General features: G+C 44.4%; 1 protein-coding gene across 3 annotated transcripts in view; it reads right to left on the minus strand.

Moving 5' to 3' along the window:
* HOOK2 (hook microtubule tethering protein 2) overlaps positions 1-19,381 on the minus strand; it is a 406,674-nt gene that overhangs the window by 95,798 nt on the left and 291,495 nt on the right. For all 3 annotated transcript variants that reach the window (XM_078689227.1, XM_078689226.1, XM_078689228.1), the window contains exons 17-18: positions 2,436-2,470; positions 2,030-2,112 (exon numbers count right to left, since the gene is read on the minus strand). In XM_078689227.1, the coding sequence (XP_078545353.1) occupies positions 2,030-2,112; positions 2,436-2,470 (118 nt within the window). The remainder of the gene's footprint in view (positions 1-2,029; positions 2,113-2,435; positions 2,471-19,381) is intronic.

A 19,381-nucleotide genomic window follows, 5' to 3' on the forward strand; every position in this document is an offset into this window, starting at 1 on the left:
TGGACATCGAGGAGGAACTCTATGCAGACGGAGACATCACCTAACAAGTCCTATTTGTCGGCAAATGGGTCAACAAAATGAAAACAGAGGCTACTGTGCACACCAGAATCAGACTTCCCAAGGGTGCAGTCTGCGCACCTTTGCTAGTCTTAACGCTATCGTCTGCCTCCGCTCACAGATCTCAGTCTCCAGAGTAGAGGTTATTCCTGGTTTTACTACATGCTGTACCAGAGCTACATCACCAGAGGGGGCTCATCAACCTGCTCTGCCTCCACAGCCTACTTTCTCACCTCCATTCTCCATGCACCGAGGCTTCCTTACAGCTAATCAGGCATTCCTGCTTGTTAATAGGGAGATCCAAAACTCAGAGGAGGCGCCCCAAGTGTCTGCAATGATGAGACATCATTGTTAAAAATGCTCAAGACATCACTCCTTTTCTCATCGGCATTTAAGATCGCCGCTTTCAAGATCCACTCACCGATAAAGATCTATCAGAAACGCTAGAGCTTCTAATTTCTTTACAGCTCTAGACCTTGGCCTCCTAATGTGGTCCTCTCAAAATCAGTATGTCCACCATTTGAGCCCATCAATAAGGCTACTTTACTACAAATTTTGTTAAGGACAGCTTGTCTAAAGGCTGTAGGTTCCGTCCGTAGTGTTAGTGGAATCCAGGCCATATACAGTAAAGAACTATATACCGTCTTTCACAAAGATATGGTTGTGATGAGGACCAACCAAGTTTCATCACAAAAGTTATATCAGATTTCTATCTCACAAACAATATTTCCCTTTCAGCCTTCTTCTGGAACCCCTCTTCCCCAGCATGAAGGGCTTTACGTTCTTCGATATCTGGATAAAACCAAAGATTTTAGGTAGACGGGCTGCCTATTTTTAAATTATAGCCCAGTCTGTATGGGATTAGCCACATAGAGTCCATTTCTAGGTTCATTGTTTCCTTACTTTGCCACAGCAATACCAAAAAGTATTGCCTGGCAGGCCACAAGCCAATACAACAAGCGGTAGGGCTGCTACTGCAGCATTATGAAGGAATATATCCATTTATGATATACATAAATCGGCTACTTGGAGGTCTGTCACGCACCTCTACCAGAAATTGCTTCATACAGATTCCAGAACAGATACCAGAGTGGGCCAAGATTGTTTGTGGAAACTATTTAGTTAGTGTAGAGGTGGTTCTTACTCTTTGGCTCTTTCTTGGCATTGGTTAGGGAGGAGCTTGGCATTCTAGCAATTGCTTATGACTAATAACGAAGATCCCTAGGATGTGAAGGAATAGTCCCTCAATTGCAATCTACGTTCACTTCATGAAATAGTCATTATAGTCAAAACAACCCTCCATCCTCCCTGGGGAAATGGCAAGGAAATTGACATTAGTTCTCCTACATCCATTAACAAAAAAAACACGACAACAACGAACTTCCCCAACTGCAATTGCATAACTGGATATTGGTTTTATGCTACTCCCCAAAGGAGCAGCAACGGTTTTGCCTTTTAGGCTTCTGCCTTCTCGGCTACACTGTCCCCATTTCCTCTCACCCTTCCTTAAAAATAAGGTTGGTAAAATACTTCTTTCGCAATGCTACTTATAGTTATGTTTTCTGCATATAAAACAGTTTAGGTTTTTTAACATGGGTGAAAAGTGACCAAAATAGCCTTGTTTTAGGCTGTTAAAAATTTGTTTTTAGAAAAATGGACTCTTAAAAAATGTGTTATAGGTGCTCTAATTTTCCACGCACATGGGCAGGACAATTCAGCGTTTATGACAATAATGAAGATTCCCCTGGAGGAAAATCAGGTTTACAGGCAAGTATCTACTCCCTAATGTTGTGGTCCATAACCCTTCTCATGTTAGTACAATCTATACCGGAGATGGATGCAACCCTTCCAACCCAGACTCCCTCTCATCTGGTACCATCTTGCTGGTCAGCCTACCTCTCTTTTCCTCTGGTACTACCCATTAGCTAGAGTGTGCCTGTACCACTGTTGCTACACCAGCCTCAATACTTACTACTGTTATCGCCTTTTGGTTCCAGGTCATCAATGAACTCTTTCTTTTTTTGAAGCTCGGAGTGGGCTTCATGAAGCTTCTCTCTGAAAACAGGGACAGGACAAAACACACAAGTTAGCTGAGAGGACAGGTGAGGGAATGATAAGGAGAATCGAAGCATGGAGGGACAAGGCGGGTAGGAAAGCATGTAGACAAGAAGAGACAGTGAGGGAGGAGGAGACTTAAACATAGTGACAAAGGGCAGAGAGAAAAAAGAACGAAAAGAGGGAGTACAGAGAGAATGAAATTTGACAGAGAATAGGAGAGAACGCTTCAAAGTTCCACATAGGACCAGTCAGCCAACAAATATGTTCAGTCTCTCATAGTATAATCTGATCACAAATGAAGCAGAACACGTAGAACTTACAAGTGCTCCTCCAGCTTACGCTTCAACAGCGATGACTGAAACAAAAAGAACAAAATTAGTATCTGCAACAGACATGGAGGTTTAGCTTGGCTTAATCAAAGGAATTCATTATTGAGTAGGTTTTAGAAATGCAAAGCTTTCCATACTTGTTCAAGGGTGAAACACCTTGAAAATGCATTTTACAATTTATCATAAAGTCATGAACAAGTTGTACAGCACTCATGGAATATAAGAGCATGGCATGTTATTTGATGTAACATTACACAACCTGTTGCAACATTTTATGCTAACCACTCCCCTAGCAACTGAACCAGATTTCCTGCTTCAGGGGTCAACCTGAAAGCACGTTGTGTGGCTGCCTCCCAACACCACAAGTTCTACAGGGACACCTGCGCTCAGCAGCAAGGTGCCAGAGTCGGTGGAATTTTGCTACCTAAATATGTTCTATGGCCCAGGACTCCCTTTTCAGCTTAGGTTTAAAAGCATCTCTTTCTTTTGATTTCTTCTATATTCTGACCACCTTTTTTATAGAGCATCAGTCAGGTCAGACCAGCATCTTCACTTGCTTGGTTTAATCTACTCCTTACCAGGAAGCATTTAGCCCAAAAAACAAATTACTTTAGTGGTCTTCCAAACCTATTTTGGTGGCAGCTTTTTGTTCTAATTTCCTAATTGGTGCCTTATTTTCTTTAGCCTTCCAACATTTTCTGTACGGATGATGACCCAGACACCGCTATGAGGGAAAATGCAGTTGATGTAATTCTCATGTAGACTAGGGATTGATCTTTATTAATAGAATCTCATCGGGCTGGGTACAGTCATTGTGGATGAGCAGCCTATGTCTTTTTCCTACTGGGAAGGTGATTGCTTTCACACAATCATTGGCACACAACTATTAATACAAACTACTTCTTGCATTTAGTTACCAACTTGTTCGGTCTTTTTAAATATTATGTATCTAGTATACATAGCACCCGTATTACTTTCAATGTCTTCATGAATACGTTTACCTGAATGAAATCTCTCTCTAAGGGTACCAGTGTTTTCCTTTACATCCGGTGCATGCTATTATCTTTCCAATGTCACTGAAGAACCGCCTGGTGTGCAGGCTGTGAAAAGGATATCCAACACATCGATTTTCAAAGCAGTCAGGTCTCAGCCTGCTATGATGGCTTTAGGGCAGAGGTGTACCAATCCTACGTGTGGTTGGTGATAAGGAATTATTAAGATGGCAACTTCCAGAGGCAGTGACACAGAGGGACTGTCTGCCTCAATCTGTGCCACAGCAACTTCTGGAGCAGGTGGAGAGGTGTCTACACTAAGACCAACCACACAGTCCAACCTATCCTCTGAGAGTGACTCATATGATTTCCATTTAAGGGAAATTTAGATGGTTTCTATCACTGTACTGGTTGTATAGGAGATAAGCCAGTTCACATCTTACCCTGATGTTCAAGGTGGTGACTCCAATTCAGTTCTTGCCAATTCAGGACACTGGTTATGCTCTAGTCTATACTGCCTGACGACAAGTTACTTACCTTTGGTAACGCTTTATCTGGAAGAGAGACTATTTAGCCGCAGATTCCTTACCTTAGAATTATCCCTAGGCATCAGAATGGATCGTAAAATTTCTTGGGAGCGCTAACCCTGTGAACCAGTAGGTGGCATCGTTGCCGCCTGAAGTGACGATGCATGGTGGCTATATAGGCGCCACTCCAGTGTGCTGATGTAAATTTATTTTCACGACTTCCCACGCCAGGAGAGTGGCGCTACAAATAACACGGACCACTGGTGTGGATAACAAGGGCCCTGAAAGGGGAACAGCCCTGTCCCTAGAAATCTGTTGGCAGAGCGGGGAGGATCGGTGGGTCAGTAAGAAATCTGCTGCTTGAAAGAGTCTCTACCAGCAAGGCGTTACCGAAGGTAAGTAACTTCATCTGATAGAGCCTTCCAGTCACAGATTGCTACTATTAGAATAGATACCCAAGCAATACCTCCCTGGAGGCGAGTCTGCGAAAAGAAATTCACTCCAAAAGGTTATGTAGGACCGAACGGCCAAAGTGCCCGTCCCTATGGACTGGACTGTCCAGGCATTAGTGCTTTGTGAACGTATGCAGAGAGGCCCACATAGCTCCCTGGAAGATGTCCAGGCCCGGGACTCCGTGTGCTAACACAGTGTTGCAGCCTTTGCACTGTTGGCATGAGCAAGCAAATCTTCTGGGGGTTGCTTCTTGTCCAATGAGTAGCATATTTTAATGGAGAGCACAATCCATCATCAGATGGTCCATTTCTGCATGGCCATCCCTTTCTCTGCTTCAACATACCCTACAAAGAGTTGGTTGTCCACCAGGAACTATTTTGTGGGGTTAAGGTAAAACTAAAAAGGTAGGCAGAGTGAAAGATTGACCTACATGAAAGTGAGTGACCACCTTCAGAAGGAAGCTCTGGTACGAAGGACCAGCTTATCAGGGAAGATGTACAGAGGCTTAGATGACCAGGCCTGGAGCTCACTGACCGTCCGGGCAGATGTTATGGCCACCAGAAAGGAGATTTTGATTTAAGGAGCCTGATAGGACAGTTGTGTAACGGCTCGAAGGGAGGGCACAAGAGGAAGGAGGAGTACTACATTTAGGACCCACTGAGGCATGATACAAAGTGAAGGAGGAAAAATGAGTTGAAGACCTTTTTAAAAACCAATGTACAATAGGGGATTTGAATAGGGAAGGCTGATCGGGCAACCCCAGAAAGACTGATGGCAGAAAGACAGCCCTTTGAGGTGCCCAAAGCAGAGCCCTTCAGGGCCAGAGAAAGGATAAGCAAAAGGACCAGAGAGAGGGAAGCAGAAAGAGGGTCAACCTGTTTCTCTGCATACCATGCACACAAACGTGCTCAATCAGCTAGTGTATACGGTCTAGGTAGAGGGTCACCTGGCGGCCAAGATAACATTTCAGACTTCAGATGAAAGGTCAAAAGCTGCGAACTGTTGCCCCTCAATCTTCATGCATGAAGGTGGAGACTCGCTGGGTTCAGGTGGAGAACCCTTCACTGCAACTGCGACAGAATATTCCCCCTAAGGGGCAGCCTGATCAGAGGACCGATGGCCATACTCAACAGCTCAGGATACCAAACTCTAAGCCCAGTCTAGTACCACAATGATGACTTCAGCCCAGTTGTTCGTGGTGTTCTTGAGAACTCTGTGCAGGAGTGGTATGAGCAGTAAGGCATACAGGAGGCCTGAGCTCTACTCGGCAAGAAAAGCATTTTCGAGCGAGTGCAGCCTTGGGAACTCCAGGGCACAAAACTGTTAGCAGTTTTGCGCATTCTTGGCAGTGGCAAACAGATCTACCAAGGCTCTCTCCACTGCTGAAAGAGACCTTGCACTACCTCTGGATGGAGATGCCATTTGTGATCCGGTAGGCATCTTTGCCTAAGTTTGTCTGCTCTGACTTCATAAAGCCCGCCAGGCATTGAACCACCAGAGATATGCCCTGACATTCCAGTAATGTCCAGAGTTGCAGGGCCTCATAACAAATTGACCACAACCCCACCCAGCCCTGTTTGTTGCAGTACCACATGATGATGGTGTGGTACGGGAACACCTGCAGTAGTCTCCTCCTGATGGCGGGCAGAAAGGCTTTCAATGCTAGTCAGATCGCCCGGAGCTCCAATAGGTTGATGTGAGATCAAAATTCCGCCGGAGACCAGAGCCCTCTGATCTCCACTTATCCCAGATGGCCACCCCATACCAGGAGTGACACATCTGTCACTACTGTCAGTTCTTGTTAAGGAAAGGAGATGGGTCTGCCGCTGACCCAATCGTGATTCTTTAACCACCACTGCATATCTTTTGCTGTTCCCTCTGAGATCTGGACCATCTGGATCTGAGAATCCCCTGATGTTGTGCCCACTGGAACTTCAAGTCTCATTGCAGAGCCCACATATGCCAGCGGGCACGTGACACAAGCAGGAAGCCATGAAGCTCGGCAACCGCAGTCATTTTTACCAAAACCCAAGATAGAGGTTGAAACATCAGTATCATAGCCTGAACATCCTGCACCCTCCGTTCGGGAGGATAAGCCCAAAACTGTGTCCAGAACAGCTTAGATGAAAGGAAGCATATGAGAGGGAGTCTGGTGTGACTTTGGCATGTTGATAATGAAACCCAGTGAGTGCAGGAGGTCCGCAGTAGCCGGGAAGGAGGAGACGACTGCCTGGGGCGAACCCGGCTTCAACAGCCAGTCTTCGAGATAGGGGAAAACTGGTGCCCCTGATCATCGCAGATAAGCTGCAATCACCGCAATCACCTTGGTGAACACCAGAGGGGGGCTGGTAAGGCCAAAAGGGAGTACGACGAACTGGAAGTGCTCATGGCATACCTTGCACCACAGGCAACACCTGTGAGATTGCAGGAGAGGAATGTGAAAATGTGCATTCTGCAAGTCCAATGCTACCATCTAGGCCCCAGGGTCTAGGGCAGACAGGTATTGAGTGAGTGTTAGCATTTTCAATTTCTCCTTCTTGAGGAAGAAATTGAGAGGGCCCAAGTTTAGGATTGGACAAAGGCGTCGGCCCTTTTTGGGCACCAGAAAGTAGTGATAACAACAACCACAACAGACTTGTGTTATCGGCACCCTCTCTATGGCTCCCATGGCCAAGAAAACCGCCACTTCCTGGCTGAGTAAGGATAGTCTACTGTCAGGTTGTCGCAAGCGGCTGGCATGGGTGAGGGGTAGTAGTGAAGGGGAGGGAGTAGCCCTTTTGGACATTCTAAAGGACCCAGCAGTCTGAGGTTATGTAACCGGCAATTGTGCAAGTGATGGCGTGTTCTGCCTACCACAGGCTGTCCATGGTGGTTGGAGGGCATACTAAAGGGGTTTGGGGATGCTGAGGGGGTGGAGTTCTGGCTGCTCACCCACGGGGTCTGTGGGTAACGCCACTCAGTCTGGGGAGCCTGTGGGCCGAGCCGGTAAAGACATGGCTAGAAGCCCCTTCCATGGCCGTGAAAGGCAGACTGGGGTTGTAGGTGGCCAGGGAGAGCCATAGGACCTGGCCATACCTCATCTAGCCTTGAAGCACTCCAGCGCTGTGTCAGCCTCGTCTCCGAAGAGACGGAAGTCATTAAAAGGCATGTCCATAAGCAAACCTTTGACATCCACTGAAAACCCAGTCGTCCTCGTCCAGGTGTGGCGCCGCAAGGCCACTGATGAAGAAACCACTCTGTCTAGCAAAAGTCAGTCACGTCCAGCCCACATTGGATCATGAACATCACTGCCTCTCTCCCACAGCCTGGGAGAGTATTGCCGGGGCCTCCTTTCAGACCATGAGCAGGGCCTGAGCAACTAAATCCCAAAGTGCATGAGATTAACAGGCCAAAAGGCACGTGGTATTCACATACAGCAGTGCAAAGCTGGCAGAAAAAAACATTTTCTTTCAGAAGGTGTCCAGCATCTTTGATTCCCTATCCGGTGGGGTTGTAGGGAATGCACCAGGATTTATACAGAAAGTGGAGGTTTGGAGCATCAAGCTCTCCAGGGTAGGGTGGTGCTTGAGAAAACTGGGGTCACAGCAGCAGGGGGATGGCAGAGGTCGATTGTCTTGTTCACAGGAGCCACTCTGCAGGACTTGACCAGGCTCCGAGCAGGACGTCTTTAAAAAGGCTTCATTAAATGAAGGGCTTCATTAAATGGGAGAAGCAGTTCTGAGAGAGTAACTCTGGACTGAAGCACCTCTGTCAAGACAGTTTTGACTGCCACAGAGGGCAGGATAAGTTCTGAGACCTCAGCTGCCCTTCACACCACCATAGCTAAAGAGGTTCCCTCCTCCATAGCCATGGTAGGAGGAGAGACTATGCCAGTATCTAGAGAGGATGTTTCCTGGCATCCACCAATTCCTAACATCAGTCCATGTTGAGATCTAGAGGCTGGTATTCTTTATGGTTCAGTGGGCCCCTTCCAATCTTCTCCAAATCTTAGCCTATAGGAATAGGGCTAGGGCTCAGACCTGGCGGGTATGGCTGTAGTGAAATCACCAGTCACATTGGATGACACCCCTACAGCTCCATGCTGAGTCAGGGATGGAAAAGGGGACATCGCCGCAGGTGGGTGACGGTAGCGTTGACATCGGGACTGGTGTCGGGGAAGATAGACGTTGTAAGACCGTGCCGGTTCGGAGCCTGACTGGTGTCAGGGGGTGGGCCTGCCGATATCGAACTAGTAGGGACCCCTTCCAAACTCTTGAAAGGCCTTGAATGAAAACCCTCCCTCGGCTTGTCGGATGACTTCATTGAATGGGGTGAAATCGAAGAGCTCTTCTTTTTGTGGGACTTACTGGAAGACGACAGTGTGACGAAGATCCATAGCACTGTGCCAGATCCTAGGAACTTCCTCTAGACCAGGATTGAGACCATATCAGCATTGCACGACAAGCGGCAAAGATCTTGACAGATCGCTCCTTCAAGGCCTTGGGGTGCATGGCGCGACAAACAACATGTTTTGGCGTTGTGGTCGCTCTCAACACACCAGAGACAGACGAGGTGCGAATCAGTTACTGACATCTGCCAGTGATGGGCACCGCAAGCCTTTAAACCAGCCTTCCTAGTAGACATCGCTGCCACACCAGATCAGTCTATAAAAACTTCGATAAAATGATGTCGAAAAAGTACAGTAAAAAAGTGACTGACGGGATAGCTCTCCCCAGATCTGCGCTTACTGGTGAGAAAAGAACTGATGTCAGTGCACTGGGGTGGCACCTGTATAGGCACGGCACACGTTACTTCCTTTGCAAATGACGCCAGGCGGAGACAAGCGACGCCACCTACTGGCGTGCATGGGCACTGCTCATGTGAAATTTCTGGATCTAGTCCAACTAATGGGGATAATTCTTAGGTAAGGTATTTGCGGCTAGAGGTCTCTATCAGATACATGCATAAAAATCAGGTTCAAAGCAGCTTCGCCCCCAAGTTCTTAATGGCAAATGTGAGGTACCAGCATAGAATGCTGCAATTTGACCTACATCAACTACTCTCACTCATCTGTGGTATACCCATACTCCAAAACTATTAGTGAGTTTCCTTTTTCTGACAGTTGCATCAACAGGCCTGCATGAAGACCATCCTTCTGGACTACAAAACGGTGTGTAGGCCAAAGCTGATGATGACCCACCCAAAACGTCACAGCCATGTATTAGATTAGAAAATGTGTTAAGCATTTGTGTTGCGCAGCACTGCCAATTCCTTGCCGTTTTGGTACTTCAGACTCCTGGACAGACCAAGGTCAGCAGGCGTGGGTGATAAACCAACAAAATCTCCACAGGCTGAGGTTGGCGAGGGTTTAGGGGGAGAGGGTTTGAGTATGTTCAACACCCTGCAAGTGTGAGTGGATAATTTCATAAGATCAGACTGTGTGGCCAAAGGGCCTTCTGCACTTGCAAAAGATCTCCATAAGTTCTTTAGTTCTGCAATGTGGTTCTGGCTGTTGTCTGATCTACTTCTTCCTTATGCCGACCAGATATTTACACACAGGCTGCATTTACCCATCACACATGCAAGTGTAAATAATACACTTTAAATGATATATCTTATACGGAGGTGCAGATCAGAAACAGGTTTTAGGAATCCCAACTGCATAAATCTCTGCCCAGATCAGGTGTTTCTACTTTCCCTCTATCTTTCCATCATCCTCCCTTATTCTCTCATTTGGAATCTATCCAAGGGTTGCAAATCGGAGATAATGAGGTTGTAAGAGTCTGATAAATTGATCTCCATGATTAGTCTATTACTCCTAATCCACAGGCTTTTTCGTATTCTCAACACCTTTCCTTTCTCTACTATCAAACGGCCCCAGTGCATTTAAATAAAAAGAATCAAATGGAGAGGTTGTGCACATACTTCTCTGGATGGGGCTAAGAGGTTGAAGCTGCTTGCAATTGCTCAAGCATGCTGTATGGAACCCGCTAAATGCTGTCCTGTCACTAAGGGCAGGAAGAAGAATCAGCCCTGAGGAATTGAAGGAAAGAAGTCACCAGAAAGATGATTTTAATCTTTTATGATTGTAACCTATTCCCTTTTACAGTCTAATTATGAATTTCCCTGTGTGAGGTTTTAAAACGTTTCTTTCCTATTGCTACTTCTGTAACTGTCCCACCTGCAGGATAACACCATAAAACTCATGCAACTGAGAATGTCCAGCAAAGTAGGTCTTGGCGGGAACAGCAGCAACCGGATCAATTTCCAACAGATTATTTTTTGTGCATGAGACAGTGTGAATTCTAAAGGTCGCCCTTCTGATGGTCGCCATCTTAAACAGATGAAAATACTTCTCTTTAGCAATAGGCACAGGAAGTGAAAATAAATCACAAGGACCGTGTAAAGATTTGCTCTGCGCAGATGCAATATTTATATTCTTTCAACTTTAGTGAGTTTTCAAGATTCACAGAATTAGCACTAAATAATTTCAGTGAAACATTCACCCACAAACAATCACAGACAAGAAAATGTCAATTGGTGGAGAGCACATGAAATAAAGAGGAAAGGGTTACTTACAATTGCCTTGGCAGATAAACGAAATCACCAGTCACAGAAAGGGAGGAAGAAAGAAGTGGTATTAGTGAAGAAGACTCCTGATTCTGGAGCAGAGGAAATAAGATATGATTTGGCAGTGTGTTCATCACATTGATTATAAACACAAAGAAATAAGCGAAGTGAAAATTCAAATATGTCTGGACGAACTATTCGAGAGTTCACAGACCGTTACCAGACAACCCCATATTATCACCAAAGGGCATACTTTTTATGAACGATTCCAATTTGAGATTGTATTCCACTCAGTTCAACTGAATTAGGGTAGTATTTGCAAACTCAGTACGTGAAACATGACTTTCGAGTTCTGCACAGTCATCTGGTAACTAAACAAAAAATCTGGTCTCTCTTTCTTATAGCCAAGCGACTGCTGCGGATTCTTTCATATTTTCATACCTGAAGAACCATCTCCTAAATACTGTGAAGTTCGCAGGCTTTTTGGGTTGGAGTAAAAATTACTGTTTTGCGTCATCATAATATCTTTGCTAAGTCTGGCTTCACAGAGCAGCGATCTCAGAAATACTGTTAACTGAAACTATACGTTAAGTGGTTTTGAGACTCACCTCATGCTGTTGGCTACTGGAGTATTATTTCACCATTTAGGAAGTGCTTCCATAAGAATAAACGAGGTAGTATTTTACATCTGAAAAGTACCCTCAATCATGACACCATTTACATTCAATTCTTTATGTCCTATATGCATCTTATATAAAAAGAGATTTTGCTGCTTTTCCTCCCAGCACGTGCAAAGCCCTTAGGGAAGGCTTTGAGCAAGGAACATATGCCAACTGCATTTGTGCATGCATGTTTACATGCATTTGCACAATAAAGACAGGCTTACTTGCCCACTTCTCACATTTGTAAGTACTGTAAAGAGCAGGCGTTACTAATAAACAGTTTTTTTTACTCAATTTACAAAGTTTGGATCGATGGAAGGCTAATTGGCTTTGCCGGGATTTGAACTTGTAACCTACCGATCACTGCATGCTTCTGTAGCAAGCATTTAAGTCGTTGAGTCGTCCTGCAGGAGGACACTTCCTTAACTCTAATTCACATCAAATCCTTTGCATATGCCTGTCATCTAGTACCTCACTCGAGATACCCGTGGGCACCAGGAGTGTTTACACTGGACCCCTCGTAAAGTCAGGCAGAACCTTAGACTGCCCATTCAGTTTTAACATTGTTTTATTGAGCACCACTGAAGAGCTGGCGTTCTCCATCTCCCCTTTAACAGAAAGTTTGGTAAGGAGTCACATGCCATAAGTGATAACAAGTTCTATAAATTAGCCAAGATTAAAATACCCTGCTTTGGAAAACAGCACGTAGCACAACTCGAAGGAGCTGAGCAAGACATCAAGTGTCTGTGCCTACAAACATTCTTTAATGCTTATCCTACTTAGGCATCTTGAATATTATCAGATTCAAAACAGTGAAGGTGTGTATTAAGTAACAAACAAAAGGAATCCTACTCACAGTGGAAAGGGAAAGTGTCTACCACAGGTGTGGGGACACTCGGTGTTTTGTAAAATACCCCTCACACACCAACAGGCCCCTTGGTGTCATGCTTCATCATAGGGGTCTTCGCACCCCTCTAACAGGATGCGGCGTGCTGCGACCTACGACTACGCGGGAGCATTGAAAGTATAGACTATGTGTGGTGTATGTGGTGGAAGTGGTTGGGGTATTTTAATGCGAGTGGTGGGATATAGTGAAGGTTTAAAAAGTACCTGGCTCGTGGGTGTATAGAAAAAACTTTATTCACAACCCCGGGCTGGTACTGTTAAAAGAAGTGCAGTGCGAGGTAATAATCTGTCGTGACTATGGACAGTACCTCAGGTGTGCGTCGACATGTTTCGGAGCACATGCTCCTTCTTCAGGACGGGGGCACAACTTCCCCACCTTACTCACGTATCTCTATAGTTTGTGTAAATAACCAAAAAGTGCAGGACTATTTACAGTGTTTTAATGCTAGATTAAGGCTATAATGTGCCTACAGCGGTTTTTGACTCAGGACCATGCATTTGCATGACCTGAAAAAACAAAAAAAGAAAGAAAAATGAATATGGTTACCCTGATTAGGGTGGTTCATACAGGTGCAGTCACCTGGAACACCATTGGCGCATTAGCCCTGTAAAGAAAAATGACAGACAAGACATACAACATAGATAACACACAAAGTTATGTTATGTTTTGTTATGTTATGTTATGTTAAGGCCGTACTTTTAGAGCGCACGGCTGCCCAAGAGGGCGTCCCGGCGCTTTGGCAAAGAGACCTGAAACCTAAAAACACAAAGGGAAGCAGCACTGCTGTCACAATGATTACACAGAAAAGAGCAGTGTTATTTGAAACACTTTGGTCATACTCATTGTTAAAGGTTGTCTTGCTTCATGAGCATTCAAGAACGTCTGGGGTTGATTGCTAATTTTGCAATCTAGATGGATAAAGAATCGGTTTTAGTACTTTGTACTCACTTTTTTAGGAAGGGAAACGGTGTGTTGTTTTACCCTATACTCACAGACTCTGGACAAGTTCTCCTCCGTGCTACCCCACACGCTGCTCCGCTGGTAGTGACTGTGGATGCACGCCATGTGGTATTTATGCTAAGATTTCCTAATTGGTTTGGCACTCAGGATAATTGTCGGAAGCACCTGATGCCCAAATAAGGATAAACCGTCCACTTAATGGATAGTTGACACAACTTGTACGACTAGGCAATCTAGCGTGAATACTCAGCGACAGGGCGGTGATGATTGCTTGAGACGCGCATGCGTGAATTGTCTGTCTTGGGCACGCGTGTGGAAAGCGTCTGTTCCAGCGTGTCTCGAGAACGCATGCGCGATTGGAAAGCGTCTGTGCCGGTGTGTGGATCTCTTAGATGCGCATGCGTGATTGTTCTCGTTGTTGCGCATGCGTTGTGGGGAAAAGTTTATTATAGCGCGAGTATCATTGTAACTACGCTAATCACAATGCAAGGCGAGTATACCCTAGTTATGGTACTGAATCGTTGGATACTGAGTACTGCGTGCATCATTGCAGCAATGTGATTGTGAGACCATAACTTTTATCCACAAATTCAAAGTAGACCTCATGGATGTGAGAACTACCATTAGGGCCATATAGTTAAAACGTGGCATAAAGCCTGCAGAGGGTACTAGGTTGTTGACCGACTTAACTGTAGGGGGCATTATGATTAGCTGGACAGTTGACCCCAAGGGACATCATCGTTCAGACCCTGGATGTGTGTGCCCAGGCGGAACACCCATCGTTGTTCCTTTTGGAATAGACCTAATTCTGATGGCATGTGTTCGATTATAGTCTATTTTAAATTAGCAATCAACCCCAGACGTTCTTGAATGCTCATGAAGCAAGACAACCTTTAACAATGAGTAGGACCAAAGTGTTTCAAATAACTTTGTGTGTTATCTATGTTGTATGTCTTGTCTGTCATTTTTCTTTACAGGGCTAATGCGCCAATGGTGTTCCAGGTGACTGCACCTGTATGAACCACCATAATCAGGGTAGCCATATTCATTTTTCTTTCTTCTTATATTTTTTAAGGTCATGCAAATGCATGGTCCTGAGTCAAAAACCGCTGTAGGCACATTATAGCCTTAATCTAGCATTAAAACACTGTAAATAGTCCTGCACTTTTTGTTTTTTTTACACAAACTATAGAGATGCGTGAGTAAGGTGGGGAAGTTGTGCCCCCGTCCTGAAGAAGGAGCATATGCTCCGAAACATGTCGACGCACACCTGAGGTACTGTCCATAGTAACGACAGATTATTACCTCGCACTGCACTTCTTTTAACAGTACCAGCCCGGGGTTGTGAATAAAGTTTTTTCTATACACCCACGAGCCAGGTACTTTTTAAACCTTCACTATATCCCACCACTCACATTAAAATACCCCAACCACTTCCACCACATAGTCTATACTTTCAGTGTTCCCGCGTAGTCGTAGGTCGCAGCACGCCGCATCCTGTTAGAGGGGTGCGAAGACCCCTATGATGAAGCATGACACCAAGGGGCCTGTTGGTGTGTGAGGGGTATTTTACAAAACACCGAGTATCCCCACACCTGTGGTAGACACTTTCCCTTTCCACTGTGAGTAGGATTCCTTTTGTTTATGTAACTATAGAGGTAGGATTCTTACTCCACGGGCACACTCTACCTCCCTCCTGATGTTTTTTTGGTGTGTATTAAGTGCCATACTGCTGCCTTTTAATTTCAATAAGTTGCAATGTACATTTGCGTTCAGACAATGTACTGCTGGGAGCTGTGGACAGATGAAAAATTAGAGTTTGCCTTATATGAAATACGATTGGATGCCGGAAGTATGCTTGGTCTTCTAAAACAAACACTAAGTGCAAACCACACTGTATCAGCTGTACTTGGTAAAGCTGTCCTTGCATCGCAAGGCAAAGGCATTTTCTGGGACGACCATGGACAGATGTGATACACAGACATCTTCATTGTCAAGTTAATTTTCATTTATTGCACAAACCTAATATTCTGCCCTCGATAGTCCCTTTCCCTGCACTTTGACGGCTACAGCCGATTTTCGGGCTGTGTATCAAGTCGAAGGGAAAACACTTACAACGGCAGACATCTTGGGTGGGAGGCGGCAGCTTCGATAGCGTTCTAGCCATCCCTATATAAGGATACGGTGACTCTCCGCGCTAGCGGACGCGATTTGCGGACGCGCCTCGTTCAGCGCCGGAGTCACGCCAGAGTCAGCCCGTCCGCGCCTCGGACGTGCCTACGGCCATGGATCATCCAGTACTATATCCTACTAACTTACTACAGGTATCATCTGGGGAAGAAATATATAAACCTAAGACAGCTCCTTTACTCATAAAATATACCTCCGAGCAATTGAAGGCTCTAAGACCACCAAGACAATTGTCCTGCAGGCCTTTTGAGTTACGCAGGGAGAAAGCTACATGCCACAATTGTACCCTTGCTATAAATTCAGTTGGGACACAATTTATGGAGGATAAAATCAGTAAAAAGTATCTTAATCATGATCCTAAATCATTCTCTTTTCTTAGCCTGAATTGCCGTTCCCTACCTAGACATAAGACTGAGATTTTTAATTTACTATTAGATGAGACACCAGGTTCATAACTGAAACGTGGCTTCAAGAATGCTCCGGACCTGATATTGCCATGGCTCTCCCGGAATCATATGCGATTACACGACTTGACCGGAAAAATAAGTTAGGCGGAGGAATAGCAATGATTTTTTTTTAAATTTACAACTGCGAATTTAACAAACTCCCATGTCCCGGCTGTGAAGGCGCTATTTTTAAACTTATACATGCTCCAAACTTCACCTTTTCAGGAGCGCTCATTTATCGACCACCAGGTGCGGTGTCAAACTGGTTGACTAGTATGTCACAGTATATTGGCCCCTTAGTAATGAAAGCTGCTAATTTCACAATTATTGGTGATATGAACTTGCACTTGGATAAAGAGGATTGTATAAATGCCACTGAACTTATTGCTGATTTAGCATCCCTTAACTTAATTTTGAAAAACTCGGGACCTACACATACTGCTGGTCACTTACTGGTCCCTATTTTCTCCAACATTAATAACATAGTCACCTTCTCTGCCCTGCCTGTTCCTTGGTCAGACCACTTTCCCATAAAATTTTCCTTTCAAGTACAATTGTCGAATAAGGACATAACATTGGTCCCAACCCATGCTATTAGGAAGTGGAAAAAATTAGACATTAACATTCTCAACAATGTTTTAGACGACCATATACCATGCACCAAGTTAAGGGTACACGATCTATCGATATCAGTCCAAAAATTGGCTTACGACAGCCATTGACACATGTCTGCCTAAAACAAAGCTAAAAGGCAATAATCAGCGCCCCCCTGCTCCATGGTTCAACGAAGTCTTAAAGCAAGAAAAAAACAGATGCAAAAATGCCGAGCGTCAGTGGAGGAAGACTTATTCCTTAGAAGCTAAGAAAGAATATAAAATTACATTAACATACTATCAAATGATGTGTAGTAAAGCCAAAGCTGAATTTGTATGCACTAAAATCACAGAGGCCCTAAACCAATCTAAAATACTTTTTAACATTGTGAAAGAGCTGGCTGGTTCAAATACCTCCCAAACTTCGCCAGACCTCAATAAAATACAGTGCGATCAACTAGCCAATTTCTTCGTTAACAAAGTGGATAAAATATATCAGGGCATTGAACAAGCACAAAATGAACAGTCTAAGGCAAATCTGGACGTCGCAAACACCTTTCTTGATAAACTGAACAACCAAACTGATACAATAGACACTAGTGTCCATGAAAATTCCATCGCCACATTAGAAAACTGGCCTATGCTTAACAACGATACCGTTGTTGATTTACTCAATACGATTAAATCAGGTTCGCCCAAAGACCCTTTGCCATGCCCAGTCTTAAAACAACTAAATAGGAAAGTTTTGACTGTTATTACCGATCTCCTAAATTCATCTCTTCAGGAAGAACATGTGCCTGATGAATGGAAACATGCAATGATTCATCCTTTGCTGAAGAAGGCCGATGCCGACCCAAATCTGCCCTCTAACTTTCGGCCAATATCCCTTCTGCCCATATTTGCAAAAATCCTGGAGAAGCATGTTCACCGCTCTCTCACGGAATTTATTACTACTCATGATTTGTTGCCCTCCCACCAATCAGGATTTCGCACGGGTTTCTCTACTGAGACTACCTTGCTTGGTGTAACAGAGAGTATCCGAGCTTTGATAGATAGAGGAGAAACAGTGGCACTGGTGCTTCTTGACCTCAGTGCCGCATGTGACACTGTCACATGCGGTACTCATGCGGACACTCCACTCTATAGGCATTCGTGGTGCTGCCATCAACTGGATCAAATCATTGTTAGAAAATCGTACGTTTCAAGTCTTCTCTCAATCCGCTTGTTCAGACATTCTGACTTTTAAACATGGAGTACTACAAGGCTCGATTCTGAGTCCATTACTTTTTAATTTACATATGAGCCCGCTTGCTAAAGTAATAGAGGAGGCTGGATTGCAAATGTTTTCCTATGCTGACGATTCTCAGCTTCTCTTCTCTCTTTCCTCTGCCGAAAGTGATAATCCCTCTATTTTAAAATTAGGTTTAAGAAAGATTGCAGGATGGATGCAAGAAAATTTTCTTAAACTGAACGGTGATATAACCGAGTTAATTGTCCTGGGAAAAAACAAAGAACTCTGGGGACCCCAACATTGGCCATCTGAAATGGGTACTCCCCCGATCCAGACTACGCAGGCTCGAAATCTAGGTGTCATAATCGACGAATCGTTGAATATGCACCAGCAAGCTGTGAAGACCTCAGCCACTTGCTTTGCAATATTAAAGTGGCTAAAAAAATATGCTGGATGCTACCGGAACATACTAAGAAAACGGTCATCAATGCCCTAATAACATCTAGGCTTGATTATAGCAATGTCTTATACTTAGGAGCAAAAAAGTCAACGATCCGTAGACTACAAACAGTGCAAAATGCAGCTACAAGACTGTTATGCAAAATTCCTATCTTCTCACCCACCTCCAAATACATCCGAGAGTTGCATTGGCTGAGAATAGAGAATCGGATCAAATTTAAATCCCTATGCTTTATGTATAAGATCTTTACCAAAACAGCCCCCAAGTATTTACAACAACTAGTCCGTCCTTATCATCCATCTCGGACCTTGAGATCTGCAACAGCCAACCACTTTGTCATCCCTAAAATAAAACTTGCACGCATGGGTGGTAAATCCTTTGCATTCCTTGGACCCTCACTTTGGAACGCCATGCCATATGCTTTGCGTTCTGAGGTGAGTTGTATGAAATTCAGAAAGGCCCTAAAAACTTGGCTATTCAACATCTGAAAATGTCTGTCCTGCCATCTACTACTGAATCACTAGCGCCGGTAAACCCTTTGTTGGGTAGCTGTTGCGCTATATAAAGTAAATAAAATAATAAATAAATAAATAAAATTCATTGTCCTTTTGTTGCAATATCTGTCCCTTTCAGAGAAGGAATCTCCTATAAAGAAAGAATGAAGAACTCTACACATTTGTACTAGGACAGAGGTTCAATAGGTCCAAGAAGGAGGAAGCAAATTTGCCTATTGAGAGTGGAGTTATTTTAGGTTCTTCAGGTGTCTTGCAAAGCAAAGAGATTTAGAGGACTCTGTTTTGACCTTTAGGAGATGCTCATCTTTTGGTTGGGATTACCAAATGTGGTTAGGCTATTAAGCAGCTTATTCATCTTGAGCATGTAATTCTCTTTTGAACTCAAGCCTAGTGAGCCTTAAGTGTCTACAGAGGGCATGTCAGGCCATTATCCTCTCTGCAATCTCTTCAAC

This window comes from Lissotriton helveticus, chromosome 1_1 (genome assembly GCF_964261635.1).
Source record: "Lissotriton helveticus chromosome 1_1, aLisHel1.1, whole genome shotgun sequence".
In the NCBI taxonomy this organism is placed as follows: Eukaryota; Metazoa; Chordata; class Amphibia; order Caudata; family Salamandridae; genus Lissotriton; species Lissotriton helveticus.